Source organism: Microcaecilia unicolor, chromosome 8, assembly GCF_901765095.1.
Source record: "Microcaecilia unicolor chromosome 8, aMicUni1.1, whole genome shotgun sequence".
In the NCBI taxonomy this organism is placed as follows: Eukaryota; Metazoa; Chordata; class Amphibia; order Gymnophiona; family Siphonopidae; genus Microcaecilia; species Microcaecilia unicolor.
This window is the reverse complement of record NC_044038.1, coordinates 76,706,169-76,725,513: the sequence shown is the minus strand read 5'-3', so window position 1 is coordinate 76,725,513 and position 19,345 is coordinate 76,706,169. Positions and strand designations below refer to the sequence as shown.

General features: G+C 43.8%; 2 protein-coding genes across 4 annotated transcripts in view; one reads left to right on the top strand and one right to left on the bottom strand.

The window, feature by feature from the left end:
* Positions 1-3,661: 3,661 nt before the first annotated feature.
* On the bottom strand, positions 3,662-15,087 carry LOC115476596 (interferon-inducible GTPase 5-like). Of its 2 annotated transcripts, none has more exons than XM_030213052.1 (2): positions 14,812-15,087; positions 3,662-5,232 (listed from the first exon to the last, which is right to left on the bottom strand). In XM_030213052.1, exons 1-2 carry the CDS (start codon positions 14,853-14,855, stop codon positions 3,999-4,001), a joined length of 1,278 nt encoding a protein of 425 aa, XP_030068912.1. In that variant the 5' UTR covers positions 14,856-15,087; the 3' UTR covers positions 3,662-3,998. The 2 variants fall into 2 exon arrangements, with proteins under 2 accessions (XP_030068912.1, XP_030068913.1); XM_030213053.1 differs by having other exon boundaries at positions 3,662-5,237; positions 14,820-15,087.
* Positions 15,088-17,129: 2,042 nt separating this feature from the next.
* The window catches only part of LOC115475428 (heat shock cognate 71 kDa protein-like), a 37,564-nt gene continuing 35,348 nt past the window's right edge, over positions 17,130-19,345 (top strand). Inside the window, exon 1 of one of the 2 annotated variants that reach the window (XM_030211140.1) lies at positions 17,130-17,233. The gene's annotated coding sequence lies outside the window, so the exon portion shown is untranslated. Of the gene's footprint in view, positions 17,316-19,345 lie in introns of both variants that reach the window. The other variant, XM_030211139.1, reaches the window with a different exon arrangement.

Here is a 19,345-nt window from a genome sequence, read left to right as displayed (position 1 = left end):
TCTAAGGTTTGGCAATTAAAATTCAATGCGAAGAAATGCAAAGTGATGCACTTAGGGAATAGAAATCCATGGGAGACGTATGTGTTAGGCGGGGAGAGGGATCTTGGGGTGATAGTATCTGAGGATCTGAAGGCGACGAAACAGTGTGACAAGGCGGTGGCCGTAGCTAGAAGGTTGTTAGGCTGTATAGAGAGAGGTGTGACCAGCAGAAGAAAGGGGGTGTTGATGCCCCTGTATAAGTCGTTGGTGAGGCCCCACTTAAGAGTATTGTGCAGTTTTGGAGGCCGTACCTTACGAAGGATGTAAAAAGAATAGAAGCAGTGCAAAGAAAAGCTACGAGAATGGTAAGGGATTTGCGTTACAAGACGTATTAAGGAGAGAATTGATGACCTGAACATGTATACTCTGGAAGAAAGGAGAAACAGGAGTGATATGATACAGTCGTTCAAATATTTGAAAAGTATTAATCCGCAAACGAACCTTTTCCGGAGATGCGGAGGTAGAACGAGAGGACATGAAATGAGATTGAAGGGGGGCAGACTCAAGAAAAATGTCAGGAAGTATTTTTTCACGGAGAGAGTAGTGGATGCTTGGAATGCCCTCCCGCGGGAGGTGGTGGAAATGAAAACGGTAACAGAATTCAAGCACGCGTGGGATAAACATAAAGGAATCCTGTTCAGAAGGAATGGATCCTAAGGAGCTTGGCCGAGATTGGGTGGCAGAGCTGGTGGCGGGAGGCGGGGATAGTGCTGGGCAGACTTATACGGTCTGTGCCACAGCCGGTGGTGGGAGGCGGGGCTGGTGGTTGGGAGGTGGGGATAGCGCTGGGCAGACTTACACGGTCTGTGCCCTGAAAAGGACAGGTACAAATCAAGGTAAGGTATACACAAAAAGTAGCACATATGGGCAGACTGGGTAGACCGTGCAGGTCTTTTTCTGCCGTCATTTACTATGTTACTGTGCACAGAATGGTGCATACTGCCCAGCACAATATCTGATCGTTACCCTATTTCACTGCACATGAATTGTTTTCAGGAAGAACCTCTACAGGAAAGCAGCACAAGCAGAAGTAGAGGCTGGTCAAAACGACGATCCATCACAGGACATGTAGCTTAATATTACTTTATTCACAGTACCAGTAGGACCAGACACAGTCTGTGTTTCGGCGGCAAAAACCGCCTGCCTCAGGGGTCACGATTGAACTCGAAAAACATACGTGAGCATGTCATACAAAAAATATAAAACAAAGCATAAAAAACTAAACACATGAAACATTTCTTTTAGCATACAGTCTACTGGTTAATTATGAGTTGTTTTATATCTAGTTTTTTAATTCATTAGCACACTTAAGTAAAATGACCTCTTTGAGTCGTTGATAAATTTATGAAGAGATTTTTTGAAACACAAGCATTAAGACATACAGTGGGGGAAATAAGTATTTGATCCCTTGCTGATTTTGTAAGTTTGCCCACTGACAAAGACATGAGCAGCCCATAATTGAAGGGTAGGTTATTGGTAACAGTGAGAGATAGCACATCACAAATTAAATCCGGAAAATCACATTGTGGAAAGTATATGAATTTATTTGCATTCTGCAGAGGGAAATAAGTATTTGATCCCCCACCAACCAGTAAGAGATCTGGCCCCTACAGACCAGGTAGATGCTCCAAATCAACTCGTTACCTGCATGACAGACAGCTGTCGGCAATGGTCACCTGTATGAAAGACACCTGTCCACAGACTCAGTGAATCAGTCAGACTCTAACCTCTACAAATGGCCAAGAGCAAGGAGCTGTCTAAGGATGTCAGGGACAAGATCATACACCTGCACAAGGCTGGAATGGGCTACAAAACCATCAGTAAGACGCTGGGCGAGAAGGAGACAACTGTTGGTGCCATAGTAAGAAAATGGAAGAAGTACAAAATGACTGTCAATCGACAAAGATCTGGGGCTCCACGCAAAATCTCACCTCGTGGGGTATCCTTGATCATGAGGAAGGTTAGAAATCAGCCTACAACTACAAGGGGGGGAACTTGTCAATGATCTCAAGGCAGCTGGGACCACTGTCACCACGAAAACCATTGGTAACACATTATGACATAACGGATTGCAATCCTGCAGTGCCCGCAAGGTCCCCCTGCTCAGGAAGGCACATGTGACGGCCCGTCTGAAGTTTGCCAGTGAACACCTGGATGATGCCGAGAGTGATTGGGAGAAGGTGCTGTGGTCAGATGAGACAAAAATTGAGCTCTTTGGCATGAACTCAACTCGCCGTGTTTGGAGGAAGAGAAATGCTGCCTAAGACCCAAAGAACACCGTCCCCACTGTCAAGCATGGAGGTGGAAATGTTATGTTTTGGGGGTGTTTCTCTGCTAAGGGCACAGGACTACTTCACCGCATCAATGGGAGAATGGATGGGGCCATGTACCGTACAATTCTGAGTGACAACCTCCTTCCCTCCGCCAGGGCCTTAAAAATGGGTCGTGGCTGGGTCTTCCAGCACGACAATGACCCAAAACATACAGCCAAGGCAACAAAGGAGTGGCTCAGGAAGAAGCACATTAGGGTCATGGAGTGGCCTAGCCAGTCACCAGACCTTAATCCCATTGAAAACTTATGGAGGGAGCTGAAGCTGCGAGTTGCCAAGCGACAGCCCAGAACTCTTAATGATTTAGAGATGATCTGCAAAGAGGAGTGGACCAAAATTCCTCCTGACATGTGTGCAAACCTCATCATCAACTACAGAAGACGTCTGACCGCTGTGCTTGCCAACAAGGGTTTTGCCACCAAGTATTAGGTCTTGTTTGCCAGAGGGATCAAATACTTATTTCCCTCTGCAGAATGCAAATAAATTCATATACTTTCCACAATGTGATTTTCCGGATTTAATTTGTGATGTGCTATCTCTCACTGTTACCAATAACCTACCCTTCAATTATGGGCTGCTCATGTCTTTGTCAGTGGGCAAACTTACAAAATCAGCAAGGGATCAAATACTTATTTCCCCCACTGTATGTAAAATGAGTTTGGATCAATGAAGAATCTGGTGTTATGCTAATGTTAAATGTGAACATTTGGCTCACCGTCTGAGGATCCAATCAAAATCAAGTAATTATTTGGTAGGTGTTTTAGTATGTTTGTTTATATTTTCTCCCCTATTTAAACCACATACCATGTTCCTTAATTTATGGTCATGCTTCTGACGCTGTTGATACAAAGAGGCATATTTTCAAAGCACTTTGGGAGGCTAAGTTCCATAGGTTTCTATGGAACTTTGGGAGGCTAAGTGCTTTGAAAATGAGCCTCAAAGTGTCCCAGGGTAAGAATAAACCTGCACCATGAGTCTGCAGCTTCTTTTGGGACTCATTAGCAATGGTGCTTTGTAGTAGAAGTGAGTTGCTTGCCAGCAGTACTTTACTCAGATACTTCTAACTTGAATCTTGGAGGGAAGAGCTGGTGTGGAACAAAGAAGTTTTATGTTTTGGTAGGCTCTTTGTTTCCCCAATGACAAATGTGCACACAAGCTTTGGGACCAGGTGCTGGCTCTTTAAATGTCATATTTATCAACTAAAAAATCTTCCCTCCTTCAGCTTGGAAGTCCAATAAGTGCAATACTACCAAAGTGCCTCCATGTTTTTTCCAGGCTCCAGCCCTGGTTTTCAGACTCTTACAAAGAAAAACAGCAGTGACAACCAAAGGGAGGAAAAGACAAACAACTCAGGAAATCATCTTGGTTCAAAGTTTTATTGTATTATCTAATAAGAATTAAGGCACTCATGATATCCTGACACAGCCGTGTTTCAGCATACTCTCTGCCTGTGTAAAAGGTCCACACACTGTAAAATGCCAAATCCTATACATTTAATAGTTCATAGAATGCTCTCAAGCTATATTAGAGCTAATCTGGCGTGAGCATCCTGGTCCCTAGTTGTCTTACAGAATATGCAGGAGGTATTAGAAAAATCAGGAATGGAATGCAACATCATGCAGCTAGAAATTAGTCATAGAGAAAGTCAATCTCCTGGCTGTAGTAGGCTTCCAACTTATCTTCTTTTTCTGTTCTGTAGGCTGCTTTCAGGACCTTCTGGGCATCCTGGGCAAAACTGTCCAAAGAGCTGCTAAGTAGAATATAAATGGCCACAAAGGAGATACCACCAGCTACAAGGTTGCCCAACAATGGCACATGACGCTCCACCAGGCTCACACTGGCATGACCACACAGTGCAGCCATTCTGAGGGCTGACTGTACAGAGTGATCAGAAATATCCTTGCCCAAGGATGAAGTGATCTGCTTCTTCAGGCTACAAGGAGATTTATTGACTCTCAAAGCCAGAGTGCTGATGGACTCATCATCCAGGCCAAAGTTCTTCTGGTAGGAAGCCAAGGTCTCCATCAGCAATGGTGCATTGTAGTGTACAGGAAATGTGGGCAGAGCGGAGATGAGGCAGGCTAAGAGAGCCTTCTTCCAGATATGCCTTTTCAAGGACTCCTTCTTCTTTTCAATCATCTCTACTGTGATATTTGGGAGAGACAGTAGCAACACATGTTTCTTTTGGCCATTAAGTTCTTGGACCAGCGTGTCTTGCAACTTGTGAAAATCATACTTATGAAGCTCAAAGCTGGACAGCAGAAAGACTTTAGGGGCCTCCACCCCTTCCTTCTCCAAACAATGGATACAATTTGCTCGTATTTCTGCAAGGACTCTCTCTTCATTAAAATTTCTGTTCCTCTGGCAGGCCCTTATGTCCAGGTCGATTTTAGAACGTACAAAGTAGAACTTCTTGTTCACTGCTCTGATGCTTCTGGCCAGATATGCATTGTTTTCTCTGAAGCGTTCTGAACTCAAGATGATAAAAAAGTCATACCTCTCAAAGCCCACCTGCTCCAGGTACCGGTCAGCCTGGAAACTGGGGGTCCCAATGCCAGGCAAATCCCATAATTGAACAGTGGATATCTTTGGGTGCTGGTAACAATTCGGCTCTCTGGTGCTCTCAGTCACCCCAGTCACTGCTGCTCCCACATCCTCATCACTCAGACCTCGGATGGCATTGATGAAGGTTGACTTTCCAGTTCCAGATTCTCCGGTGATGGCAATATTCAGTGTAGTGGTCTCCAGTGATGTCAGGAGAGCCTGAACTTGCTTGGTCACTTCCATCACCACAGTGGACTGGATCAAGGAACTCATCTCAGTCAGGTCCTGCCCTTGGATTTTCAGGTCACTCATGGTGTCTCTGGAAGAAGAAAAACAGACGTAACAGGTACCTGGTCCTATAGCTTTTCTATATCAAGGGTCAGTGCATGTATAAAAGAACCACAAAGTTCTAGGAGAATTCTGGAATCTTGACTCATGCTGCTTCATCTGTTCATGCTATATTTATGCTTTACACTTAATAGTATGATGACTGCAAGGGGCTCTGATGATCCCTTCTTCAGCTGTTTGTAGTGTTCACACTTTACATGGATCAATGTGGCATCCAAATGCAGTTCTAGGGCTAATCAATTTGGCCTCAGTCCTTGACAGTACAAGCAGTTAAGAGGGAAGAGGTTTCAAAAATTCTACGAACACTAATCGGCTCTTTAGGAACAAAATTAAAAATCAGAACAAAAGATGGTGATCTTAATGACTTTAATTAGATACTGCATAATGAGAATGTCTCACCTTCTGTTTTCTACTACCAGTGTTTACATGAATCATAATTATATGGGTGGGTAATGGATATGGCTGTGTGATGGACAGATAAAGGATATGGCTTTTATGATGAACTGCACACATAATAAACCCTAGCTGACCTAAACCTCAAAGTGCCAAATGAGATCAGCTTTCAAAAACTTCCAGGCACTTGTTTCTTCACAGTAAGAGCCTAAATTTACAGCAAGCTGTCTCGTATATCCTGTCTTTTAATAGCCTCGTTCTGGTTGGCTGTTTTATAAAGATACAATGGTACCTAAGCCTGAGTAGAAATCTGAAGGTGTAAATCTGTGCATGATCACTATTGTGTGTACACGTGTAGTTTATGAAATACCTGTGGACATCATAACTGTGCTCCTCACTCCATCCAATCTACGCCCTGGGGAACACCTACACACAGTTTTAGTAAAAGCAGTTGTATTTTTTCCACACACTTACTTTTTACCAGAGCTGGCACACATGATAAGTGTGGTAAGCATGGCAACACTCTTACCTCTGTTGTGCCAGCCCTGCCTGAACCATGTGGTGACTCTTTATTTTTAAGCAGTGCAGTGCAGGAAGGATCTCCGGTGCACGTCTTGAGACTTGCACTGGAGTTTCTTCCTGCACAGTGAGCAGTGGAGGTAGGATAGTGGTGATTATGGTAGCTGCAACTCTGGGGAGGAGGGGTGCCAGAATTTCTGGCTCCGCCCCTGCTTTTGCATATTCCCCCACAGTTTTATGAGACCTTTTTGTGTGTAAAATATTATTTACATGTGGAAAAAGCTTTATAAAATTACTCCCTAAATATGTAAAAAAATGAGTGAAAACTGAATTTCTTTGGTTTGTCTTGCAGTGCATTGTAAGCTGGTGTCACCAAGACTTAAGTGAGCAGCCAATTTGAGCAATGCTTATCTTACCAAACCTAACCTGGTTTTGTAATAAAGGGCCCTGTTTACTAAGCTGCGCTAGCGGCGCACTAGCGTTATACTACTACTACTTAACATTTCTAGAGCACTACTAGGGTTACGTAGCGCTGTACAATTTAACAAAGAAGGATGGTCCCTGCTCAGATGAGCTTACAATCTAAATATCAGCACGTACTAACCCTGTGGGTGCCCATAATATTCCTATGGGCATCTACACAGTTAGCGTATGCTAAAAACGCTAGCACACCTTAATAAACAGGGCCCTAAGTTTCTTAATTTGCTTTCAAGGAAATAATTCTGGTTAAGGTGCACAAACAATTTTATTTTAGTTTGTGAAAGGAAATATTACAAACACACCATGAAATACCAACACAAAGATGAAGACTCGGCATTGCAAGACATCTTAATTCTTTAGTCTTCACTCCCAGTCCACAAGGGCCACATATATCCCTAATGAATATGCATGAAAGACATTTGCGTGTCTACAACCTCCACTGTTTACAAATTTCTCTCATGCATATTCATTATCAAAATTCTAATTGACCACTGAATTCTTAAAATCCACTTTAATTCAACTTAAAAAATAATGTTTACAAACACTAATATTACCCTTGGTTAGAAAATATAATAAATGACCATTCTATATGTACTATATTGTGAGGTGCTCAGTACATTCCCATAATCCCTCTCTGGGATGTTATGGTAACCTGATGACAATCATTGCACCAGAAGTTCATTAACCTTCAAACAAAATGCTTATAAGCAATGATGATAAACTGGTACTTTTCTGTATGCAGAATAACTTAAGCGTATCGTTTCATTCTCATTTTAAGTTCCAGAGGGGGTTTCACCCAATTCACTAATGTGTCACAGATTAAAATGTGTTCCAAACAGATATGAAGACAAAATTGCTGATTGGTTCTTCAACATTAAACTTCTGTTGTGCTTGTAAATGATTGAAACCCTGCAACTGATATGTTCACGTTCAACTCACAATCCAAGCTATATTGTCCTTATATATCTGTTACTCAACTTCTGTCCAGTGTGTGACGGTGGCCAAAAAAGCAAACAGGATGTAAGGAATTATTAGGCGAGGGATGCAAAATAAGATCAAAAATATTATAATGCCTCTGTATTGCTCCATGGTGCGACCTCACCTTGAATATTACGTTCAATTCTGGTTGCCGTATCTCAGAAAAGATCTATAGCAGAATTAGAAAAGGTTCAAAGAAGAGCAACCAAAATGATAGAGGGGATGGAACTGCTCCTATCTGAGGAAAGGCTAAATAAGGCTACTCAGCTTGGAAAAGAGACAGCTGAGGGGGGGATATGATTGAGGTCTACAAAATCCTGAGTGGTGTGGAGCGGGTGGAGGTGAATCGATTTTTCACTCATTCAAAAAGTACAAAGACCAGGGGACACTCAATGAAATTGCATGGAAATACTTTGAAAACAAATAGGAGGAAATATTTTTTCACTCAAAGAATAGTTAAGCTCTGGAACTCGTTGCCAGAGGATGTGGTAACAGCAGTTAGCGTATCTGGATTTTAAAAAGGTTTTGACGTTCCTGGAGGAAACGTCCATAGTCTGATGGACATGAGAGAAGCCACTGCTTACCCTGAGATTGGTAGCATGGAATGGTGCTACTAATTGGGATTCTGTCGGGTATTTGTGACCTGGATTGGCCACTGCTGGAAGCAGGATGCTGGGCTAGATGGACCATTGGTCTGACCCAGTATGGCTATTCTTACGTAATTAGAATTTTGATAATTATAAGTATTAACTAGCTAACAAACATTAGGGATATCCTGAAAACCTGACCTGTTGATGGTCCTCAAGAACTGGGAGTGAACTCATCGTAAAATGTCTTGGAATAAACAGATATCTCAAGACCAATATTCTAAAACTCTAGGAACCAAACTTAAGGAGATAAGCACTCAAACTTCCCTAAACTAAAATTTTCAAATTTTGTGCAACGGGGAGAGAGCAGTATGGTGTGGTTATGGTGGAGTAGTTGTTTTGTTGTGAGGTAAGTACAAGACACTGTGTTTTTTCTGCATTGAGTTTCAGCTGGAATGCATCCGCCCAGGAACATGATTTGGAGGCTTTGGTTGATTTTGTTGGTAATTTCATTTAGATCTTGTTTGAACGGGATGTAAATCGTGACATCGTCTGCGTACATGTAGGGATTAAGGTTTTGATTGGCTAGAAGTTTGGCTAAAGGTATCATCATTAGGTTGAAGAGAGTTGGTGATAGGGGGGATCCCTGGGGAACTCCACATTCAGGTATCCATGGGGGTGGTATGTCCGCGTTCATTGTTACTTGGTAAGATCTTGTGGTCAGGAATCCTTTGAACCATTTGAGAACTGTACTTCCTACTCCAAAGTATTCTAGTATATGTAGTAATATTCCATGATTAACCATGTCAAAGGTGTTGGACATGTCGAACTGTAGGAGGAGTATGTTGTTACCAGTTGCAATTGCTTGTTTGAATGAGTTCATTGCGGACACTAGTACAGTTTCGGTGCTGTGATTTGACAGAAATCCTGATTGAGATTCATGTAAAATTGAGTGTTTATTTAGGTATTCAGAGAGTTGTTTCGTCACTATGCCCATAGGCGCCCCATATATGAGGCTTGGGGAGGCTAAGCCTCCCCAGCCCAATCGTGGACTTCCTTTGGCTGCTGCCCTCACAAATGCAGTGTTTTTGTCAGATAGCTCTCCCTCCTTCCTTCCCACTCTCGCTGCCTCGCTGGCTTCCCGATCGGCAGCCCTCCTCTTCCTCCTCCCTCCCCCCCTGCGCGTTTTAATCTTTTACTTTCTGTGGCAGCGACGTCAATCAAGAAAAAGGCACTACAGGCTCGCCTCCAGCTCCAGCTTCTCCCTTCACACAGTGTCCCGCCTTCTGCGATGATGCATTTCCTGTTTCCGCGAAGGCGGGACACTGTGTGAAGGGAGAAGCTGGAGGCGAGCCTGTCATGATTGACGTCGCTGCCATGGTCACTTTTTGTTTTGTGGCTGTTGCCTTCACTACCTTCTCTTCGTGCTGACAGTCTTCTGCTGGCTTCCACCTCAACCACACAGCTACAGAGAGAGCAACCCCCAAAGCCAGTTGTGCTCCCAGGGTTCTCTCTCTTGCTAGCCATCCTTCAAAATAAATTGCAGCCATCAGAAGGACAGTAACTTTTTTTTTCCCACCTCTGATTACACAGGGATGAAAAGAAGGAGGCAGAGGGCTATTAAGAGGGTAAGAAACAAACAAAAGTGAGAAGTCATTGTTGGAGGTGTGAGAGGTTAGAAATGGGGAAGTAAAAGTGGGGTAGGAGTGTAGATAAGGGGTGTGAAGGGATGAGAGGCAGATGAATGTAGATGAGTCTAGGAAGAGGATGAGCACAAAGAGTGGAAATGGGGAACTAAAAAGTAGCTGAAAGACAAGGGAATAGGAGGCTGACAAATAATGAGAGACATGAAAATGGGAGGACTAGAGAGGTAAGTGGAGGGAGACTGAGGACTGGAGGAGGGATAAAAACATAGATGAGAAACAAAGATTAGTGTCAGAGACAGATATAGGAGAGGAGAGAAAGGAAAAGAAAGGAGTTGGGCATCATGAAGAAACAAAATGGAAATAAGATCTTGAAAAAGGACATGGTGAGAGAAAAAATATCAAATTGAAAGAAGACACTGCATAAAACAGAAGACACGAATAGAAAAAATAAATGCTCAGACAGCAAAGGTAGAAAACATTTTTTATTCATAATTTATTAATTGGAATATGTCAGCTTTTGGAAATGTGCATGATATTTTGCATGCAAGTTTAAATTTTTCTAGTATTGCTGCATGCTGAGTCCGACTTCTTGAGGTAACTTTCCAGTTCAGTATTTTGCCTTCATATCTGTTGTGTCATGTGTATTTCATGTGTGATCAAGGTGCAGTATTCTGCTAGCGTGTAGTATTTGCAGCCCTTTTTGGTTTTTTTTTGTTTCACTAGGTTGTTTCACTAGGTGTTTTAGAGTCCAGTGTAATTACAGTGCTGCCTTTCCATGCATAAGGTTGTAGCTCGTCCTGTCCATGGAATTAGTGCTATTATGGTTTGATAAGGTTATGAGTGTGTTTTTGCACAAGTTTGTGTATAGTGTTTTGCAGTGGAGAGATTGTGTATTGGCCTGTGTGGTGCCACTGAGGTGGCACCAAAACATCAGAAAGGGTTTTAGAGCCTAAATCATGACACACTACCTCTTGAAGGATCTACATAAGGTCGTTAATAAAAGGATCTCATTGTGAACACTATCCACCCTAAAAGGATGTTCAATGGCTCTACATGAGAATTGTGATATCATGATCCCTTGTTTTATATTGTTGACGGTCTGCATTTTCCGTATGGGTGGTATATTGGTGTATTAGGGTCTGCCTAGTGTTATGGTTCAGTAAGGTTCTGAGTGTGTTTTTGCACAATGTTGTGCATAGTGTTTTGCAGTTGAGCGACCTAAGCTATTACAGGAATAGAAACTGCATGATCATAGTTAATCTTCTCTTCCACTGACCCCTCTAAACTACCCAAGCCCAAGAATAAAATCAAAAGCATATAAAACCAATGCATTTTGACTAAACATCTGCATCCAAAAAACATTATAATAAAACAAAAATAAACTAACGTACTTGCAGTTCTTGATTCCAAGTTCCTCCAATAAAAGACTAAAAACCACTCAAAGCTGCTACACAAAGGTGCACACTAAGGCTGCGCGTCGAGTAGCAGTGCGCCACTAGCTGTCTGTGTAAAAATTACGTAAGTAGTGGGCGGAGCCTGCTCCCACGTTCAATTACAGCTGGTAAAATATTGAATGGAGCTTGCTCCTATGCCTTCCTACTACTTACTGAAACAAGGAAACAAAATAATGTTAGACGATCAATCGTTCCAGGTATCAGACCCCAAGGTCACACTATTTATAGGTACACGGTTATCGAATTACCTTAAGATGTTAGCCAGCTCAGATCTTGGTTACAAACTGTAAAATTCTACAGCCTGTTACCATGTGATCACCAATTAACATTACCCGTACACCCCAAATTATCATGATTCACTTACATTTTCTGGTTCTGTTCTGAGTTAGTCAAGCAACGTATTAAGCCAGTGGCGGTAAGGGATCCCCCCCCCCTCAATGGCCACGCGGCAAGTGCTTTACTTGCTGCCCGGCCATTTCCTATAGGAAAATGAGACTTCCCTTTTATCAGCTGTGGTAAAATGGGTCCTCGGCGTGCGTGTAAAACATGTGCCGACACCAGTGCTGGCTCCTTTTTGCCGCTGATTGGTAAAAAGGGCCCTTAGTAGATTGATACAAAAAGTCAGCTGAAAGAACTGATTTACTATAATTTTCTTACAGTTGTGGTAGTGAAGAAGTAGGAAGTCCCTGAATCCTCGGATGGAATTACGAGCAGGAATATCAATCAAAGGAAGCATGCAATTTGGTGTCAATCCATAAATGATTTGGAAGGCAAATACACATAATTTATTAGCTACCCTAATTATTAAGATGTAACACCTTCTTTCTTATTTATTAGCCTTTATTTATAGAAGTATTTATGAGATGGTTATACGTGATTTTTTAACTAATTTTAGCTGTATGGAGTTATTAGATTCACATTGTTCCCATTAACTTTTAAGTTGTTATTCTTTATTATCATTAAATTACATTTTTATGATCTTTTAAGCTTCTTTTTATTGTTATCTTATATATACGCCTTGAGTTACGCCAAAGGAAATACACTGATAACAAAAATAAAGATTGCAGTACGCAATTCAGAGACCAGAGGTACAAGTGCCTATTGAGGTAGACTTCAGTTGCCTTTGGTGCTCATTTTCAAAGCAGATGGACATCTCAAAATGGCCCAAAAAAGAAAAGTCCATCTGTCAGAAACGTCCAAATCACGATTTTCAAAAGACAGATTTTGGATGTTTTACACTACAGTTCATCCAAATAGCAAGGGGAAATGTTTGGAAGCATATTTTGGGCAGGACTAGGGAGGGCACAAAATTAGAACGTCTTTCAGTGGTAATGGAAAGGGAAGAAACATAAAAGGCTTAAAAAAAAGGACGTTTTTATCTAGACCTGTTTCAATCCCATCCAGGGTACATATTAATATGTGCCCTATTTGACACCTGGAGGGATTAAAGCCTAACCCCTCTTTAATCTACCGGTGGTTACTGACCCCCTCCACTCCCCCTAAGAAGTGAAAGTGACAGTGGATACTAGGCTGTATGACAGCTTCAGGTATTATGGTTACTCCTAATAGAGCAGCAATATGTATAATCCAAGGAGTAATAAAAGACATTGAATGCAGAAGATTCTGGTCTTTGATTGTCCACCCCTGCCAAGACTTGCAGCACTGAGGAGGAAGTCCTGGTTACCAAGGCAGGAGAAGTCTGCAGTGTGTGGTGATTGGTAGCCCCTGCCTGCAGAGTGTTCTCAACGTGGCCATGACAAGGAAGGCTTGGGGGGAACAATACACCCCAGGTAGGAGAAATGGGAGCAGGCGTGCAGGACTTCCTTTGCAAGTGTGAATGATCCCTGTTCCAGGATGGGACAGAGTACCTGAAGAGACTATGCGGAGATGATCGTGGACTGAGAGTTTAATGAAGAGGAGATTATTAACTATGTTCTGATTTGCAAATAGAGGAGATTTAAGATAGAAAAATTAGAGCTGAACTGTGAGTTTGAATCAAATGGAAGCTGACCATCTAAGAAAAATATCCTGAATTGTACAAACCAAGTTGACAAGTTTATGAACTGTTTTTCCAAGTTACTATTAGTAAAGCAAGCTGAAGTTCAACATTGAGACTGCAGACTAATCTTTTGAGTGAGTGCGCGCAAAAAAAGAGAACGTTCAGCCTACCAGATTTATTCCAGCTCTGGCCTGCGCCTAGCTCGAGTGATCCAGCCCGTGGGAGCTGTGTGTGTGCAGAAGTATCGTTTGTGTGACACCAGTCCCCAGAGATGAGCGAAACCCTGGCGGAAGCTGAGCTGGAGGTGTGCCCGGGGTTACATGTGAGCCCTCCTGGGAGTACCTACTGTACCTGAATTTATAAGATAGACCTGCAAGTGTGATGGCTATTGAAGTGGTGTACCTATAGGTACAGTAGGTTTTTATCTGTTCCTGCGTGGCTCACAATAACATATCTAATATAATAAAACTCACCCTCAACGTTCTGAGGACATGGTCGTCACTTCCGTATATAAAACTCACCCTCAACGTTCTGAGAACATTGACGTCATTTCCGTAACGAAGGGTTCGTGGTGGTGAAGCCACCAAAAGCACCATGTCGCTGGGCCCCGCCCTCACGTCAAACGTGATGACATCAAGGGCGGAGCAATGGCGTCACGCATCGAGGGCGGGGCAATGGCGTCAGTGTCTTCACAACCAAAAAGCTGATGAAAGTGCGTTCACGAGGTGCGGACCTATGGCGTCAGTGGCTTCAGAACGACGAACTGGTGGGTAGGGAGGGAGGGGGTGTTGGGGAGGAAAACCTTGCTAGCGCCCGTTTCATTTGATCCAGAAACGGGCCTTTTTTACTAGTAAATGAATAAAGGTGAGATTTGTACCTGGGTCCCGTTAAAGTCCACTGCACTGACCACTAGACTGCTCCTCTGCTTTGCAGCGACACCTGGCGCTCATATTTTGGCCATTTCAGGCCCTGTTTACTAAGGCTCGCTAGCGTTTTTTGCGTTTGCTGTTAGAGACACCCATATGTTCCTAAGGGTGCTAATTTTTAGTGCATGCTAAAAACGATAGTGCGCCTACAGCGCGGCTTAGTAAACAGGGCCCTTCATTTTGGGAAGTGTGCTGAAAACATCCAAAATGAACAGCCAAGAAAGTCCCACTCATTTTCAAACTGAAAATTCCAACGTTTTTCGTGTTCAAAAATGGCTGATAGACCTTTTTGGATGTTACGAGGACTTCCCAATTCTGACTTGGACTTCTTTCGAAAATGCCTCTCTGTGTCTCTGGATAATTCCAGTTTATTTAGACAGTTACAAAGTTTATATCATTGTAAAACATATACAAAAAAGCTACATCGTCAAAAAACAATAGCAGGATACTGGTAAACATAATATCATTAACATCTGGAAAAGCGATGCACCTCCTGGCACATTAATGGGGGGGGGGGGGGGGGGGGGAGGGAGCTACTGTCAATAGTTTCTATAATATGGGCAATTACCTGGGGGATTCCAGCGCGGTACCCCTGTCTCTGGTTTGCAACATTCAACCGGAAAGGCGGAAAGTGATGTTTTTGCTACGAATACATACAAGGCCTGCCTTCCTCTTACTCCTCCCACATTCTGTCCGTTAAAGGAGAACAACCAGCCAGCCAGCACAAGGCTTAAAGTGTATTATACAGTGGAGAGCAGCTTGTCAATGTTGAGAAGACTGATCATCCCTCCCCTCCCACGTTAAAAGGACCTCCGCGCCCCGCGTTCCTCCTCCCTGGCACTCAGATCAGCACCATTGAGCAGGCTGGCACTGACAGTGTGTGTGTGTGTGTGTGTGTGTGTGTGTGTGTGGGGGGGGGGGGGGGGGGACAATAATCACAAATGCTCAGTGTCCACTCCAGACCAGAAGCAGGGTTTGCTGCTCAGAAGATTTAGGAGTTCGGGGCTATAGGTGGAGCCATCCCTAATCAAATGAAGTAGGCCACTGGGGAGGAGATCACTTAAGAAGAAGCTGCAAAGGGGGCACCCATCTTTCCGAAAATGTGGGTTGGCTTCAAACCTGATGGCAGATATATAAACAATATTGTGTATCCAATCTGCCCAACCACACCAGTTGCTCAGCTGTACGGTACAATCTCTTCCCTTCTCTCCTTCCATTAAAGGGAGCCCTACGTCAGGTCAGCTGAGCAGCAGCACCCTGACAAACACAGTACCCCAGACAGAGCAGTCTCCGCTTTTGTTTCCCAGCCCTAAAATAAACTCAACAAACACGTCCTACCCAAACACCTCCGTCCTCTTCCCCAGCCTCTTAACATCCTCCTTCCCCAATCCCAGCCTGCACTTGTGCCCATGTCCAGCCCTTCCTCCTATAATCACCACACACCACATTAAGTCTGACTATGACAACCCCTACACCTCCTCCCTGCTTTCCTTGCTGGTGCCTGGTGCCCTTCAACACTGCTTGCAACGAATTTGTGCACTGCAGTGTTAACTCTTGCACATTTTTTCACAGTCCTGTGATCTAAAAACAACAGTAATGTACGGGACGCCCTGCAGCTCAAACATAGGAAAGTGTCAGCCTTTCTGGGAGTAGTGCCTGCAAGAAAAGAGTGCCATTCTGAATCCTGGCACACAGATTACGGGCACGGGCTAGCAGCAGCCCTACTCTGGAATTGAGCAATATTAAAGAAGAGAGCTGCCTTTTCCCTCAGGCTGTATAGTGTGCTTTCTGAGACATGGCTGTAGGGAAGGCGATGCTTTTAAAGCGGGGCAAGGGCATTAATGAGAGTTTTCATTTTCAAGATTTCCCCAAACAAAATTGCTACATGTGAATATGGATAAAGTAGTGTAGCTGCTGCGCTTCATTTTAAAGGCAATAAACAGAAATAAGCACAACAGGAAAATAAGACACTTTTTATTGGACTTTAATGTTTCATAAAATATTATCAGTCTAATAGAAAAAAAGTATAATTCTCCTGTTTTTGTCTATTTCTATTACCTTATATGAAAACATGTAAGCAGTTGGTACAAACGTGTAAGAAGAACACGCCAAAGACCAGAAAAGGGGAGAAGGGGGTCAAGGCTGCCAATTTGCCTAGTGCCAGGTGAGAACTTTTTTTTGCCAGCAGTCCTGATTTTGAAGTTGCAGCACAATGCAGTGTGGGTTTTCTAGTCTCTTAATTCTACCTATTGAAATCAGCGCTGCAGGTCTTATAATGCTACATGGGGGGGGGGGGGGGGGGGGGTGTCAGAAACTAGGACCAATCCAAAATCTCCCTCCTAGAACCGGGTAGCTAACTCAATAATGGGGTCTTTTACTAAAGCTTAGCTCAAGTTATCTGCAGCAGGGCCCATAAGAATAAAATGGGCCCTGCTGCAGATAACTTGAACTAAGCTTTAGTAAAAGACCCCCTACGTTTCCTGATATTTACAAGTGAGTGCGAAGTGTACGCAAAATACTGGGGAGCTGTGGTTGCTGCTTCTTTCTGGAGTCATCCTACCTCTCCAAGTCCACACCCTGTTTTCAAGTTAGAAACCTGTACCGTATTAATTACTGAGTCTTTCACCAGCACAGCATTTGACATTTTGAAAGTTTTAAAATGACCTCCCCTTCCCCTATATATAATTAGCAGCTGAAATCACACTTCCCCAGTTTGGGTTTACATTTAGAAAACCCCAGAACATCTCGTAATCTAGGAAGCGGAGTGGGGTGGAGACAGCTCCCTGAGCCCGTGCCAGGCGCTGACAGTCCGCCTCGGCCGCGCGCGATTGGACGAGTAGCGGCTGGGACTGGGAGCAGAGGCTGGGTGCCAGATCCAGAACCTTCTGCAAACTGTCACGCTCCAGCTGTGCGGCGGCTGCGCGCGCTTCTCTCTCTCGCCATATATTTAAAGAGAGAGCGCGAGGGTACCTCTTGCTTGCCAGGAGCGGGTGAGTGGGAGGGGTGCAAAAGACTCGCACATTGGGCTTTTCAACGTAGCCCCTTAGGTAGTACTTTCTGTCTGCGGGAAAGGTACTGGCGTTTACTAGCTTGCCTTTTGCTCATTTGCCCGCGTTTGCTATAGTTCTGAATTGGGGCGGGGGGTGGCATTAGTTCTTACAGGCAGGAAGGGACTGCTTGCCTTTTGCTCATTTGCCTGTATTTGTCATAGTTAGGAACGGGGGGGGGGGGGGGAGATGGCATTAGTTCTTACAGGCTGGAAGGGACTGCCAGCTGTTTTGTGTGTGTGTGTGCGCAACTACTAGCTAGTGCGTGAGATGGGAGCTTCTTAGCTGTGGGAAGTTCTGACTGGGGGGAGACAGTAGTGTCGTTGGTAGGGGGGTTGGGAAAGGAGGTGAGAGCCTTGCAAACACTGGGTATAGCTTGAGCCACGGCTGGCTGTGTTGGGTGCTTCCTTATAAGGGATGTGCTAATAATGGTACTCTTCTAAGGAGGTACCCCCCCCCCCCCCATGCTAATCAAATACACTGAGGCAATAGTTGCATGTAGAATGTATGTGGGGTGTAGGAACCTGGAAATAAAGAAGTTGCTTTTTCTTGCCTTGACGCTTCTCTTACTACCGTCTCTCTTCCCCCCCTCCCCCATCAAAGTTTAACTATTTCTTTTTGCTAGTCAACATTCTGATACCAGTCCTGTTGTGACGCGTTCCATGTATGGAAACACACTTTTTTTTTTTGGGGGGGGGGGGGGGGGGTCGCGAAGGTAAAATCAGAACGCCAAACTTCTTGCATACTAAAGAGCAAAACAAGGAATGGACCAACCTGTTAAGGTTGACCTGGCGAAGGACGCGACCTGCACTTTTTCTCCCGTAGCGCGCCTCATTCTTTCCTTTAATCCCCCTCTGGCCTTCTTTCCTTCCTCTTTGTTGAGTCTTGGTTAATATTTTGTGTTGTGTGACTTTTAGCGCCTGTCTGCCTTGTTTTATGATATATGTTACATTTGTACCCCGCGCTTTCCCACTCATGGCAGGCTCAATGCGGCTTATGTGGGGCAATGGAGGGTTAAGTGACTTGCCCAGAGTCACAAGGAGCTGCCTGTGTCTGAAGTGGGAATCGAACTCAGTTCCTCAGGACCAAAGTCCACCACCCTAACAGGCCACTCCTCCATTCCATCTTTTTAAGATTCTCTATTTCTGCCTACATAATATGGAACAGATAAGTTCCTTTTGTCGCATCATGTATTTTGGGGGTAGTCAAGTGAAGTAGGTGCAGAGTTTATGGGGAATGACAGTTTCTGAAAGCTTTGTGTTCAGCCCTCTGGGGTAATGAGAAAATGCCAGACTTGCAGACACTCTGGAGTGAGTTAAAGAACTGAAAAGCATACCTGCCATGTCCTGCTTCTCTCTGCAAAATGCCTTCTCCACTTATTAAGGAGAGCACCCATACCGATTGAAGACACCAGAGGCCTTTGTAGTAAGAAATTTTTAGAGATGGCAGTCATCTACAAGAGAGGAAAAACTCTTGAAACTCCAGGGTTAGGGGAGGGGAACTTTGCCTTCCTGGTGTCCCAGCTTATAGGGATAGGTAGAGAAAGCAGTGGGAAGTTTGGTGCCTTCCTACTGTTCCAGCTTGTAGTGACTAACTAATCTATTCATCTCTCATTCATGTCACCTTGGGGTATTCCTAGGAGCCAATGAATTGGCTATGGACCAGTTGCAAAAGGGTCAGAAAACCTTTTATTCTTAAAAAATGTGTACTGCTATACCTGACAATCATTCAAATCAGTTTGTAGTATAAAATCAAATCGTAACAGTGAGCTGGGCAGGGATCTTGGACAGGTAATAGACCTAAAAATGTGCTAAGCAGTGACTGTGAATTTACACACAAGTGTAGGAGCAATTACTGCAGTGACTTGACAGTATGCACAAATTAATTAGCTAACTGCATAGCTTGTTCGATGGGGTGGGGGATGATATTGAAGCCATGGCCCTGTCAATATTTTGCCCAGTAAATAGAGCTTCAGGGTATGGCCGGAGAATTGGTTTAAGCTCCTTATAAACAAGTATTCTGTGGCTCCTGAGGAAATGGGTGTGGACTTTACCT

Coding starts and splice junctions, on each gene's coding strand:
- LOC115476596 (XM_030213052.1), bottom strand. CDS start 14,855: ATGTTGCAAACCAGAGACAGGGGTACCGCGCTGGAATCCCCCAG. Junction 5,233..14,811: donor ACCGCGCTGGAATCCCCCAG/GTAATTGCCCAT, acceptor TTCTTCTTCCAG/AGACACCATGAGTGACCTGA.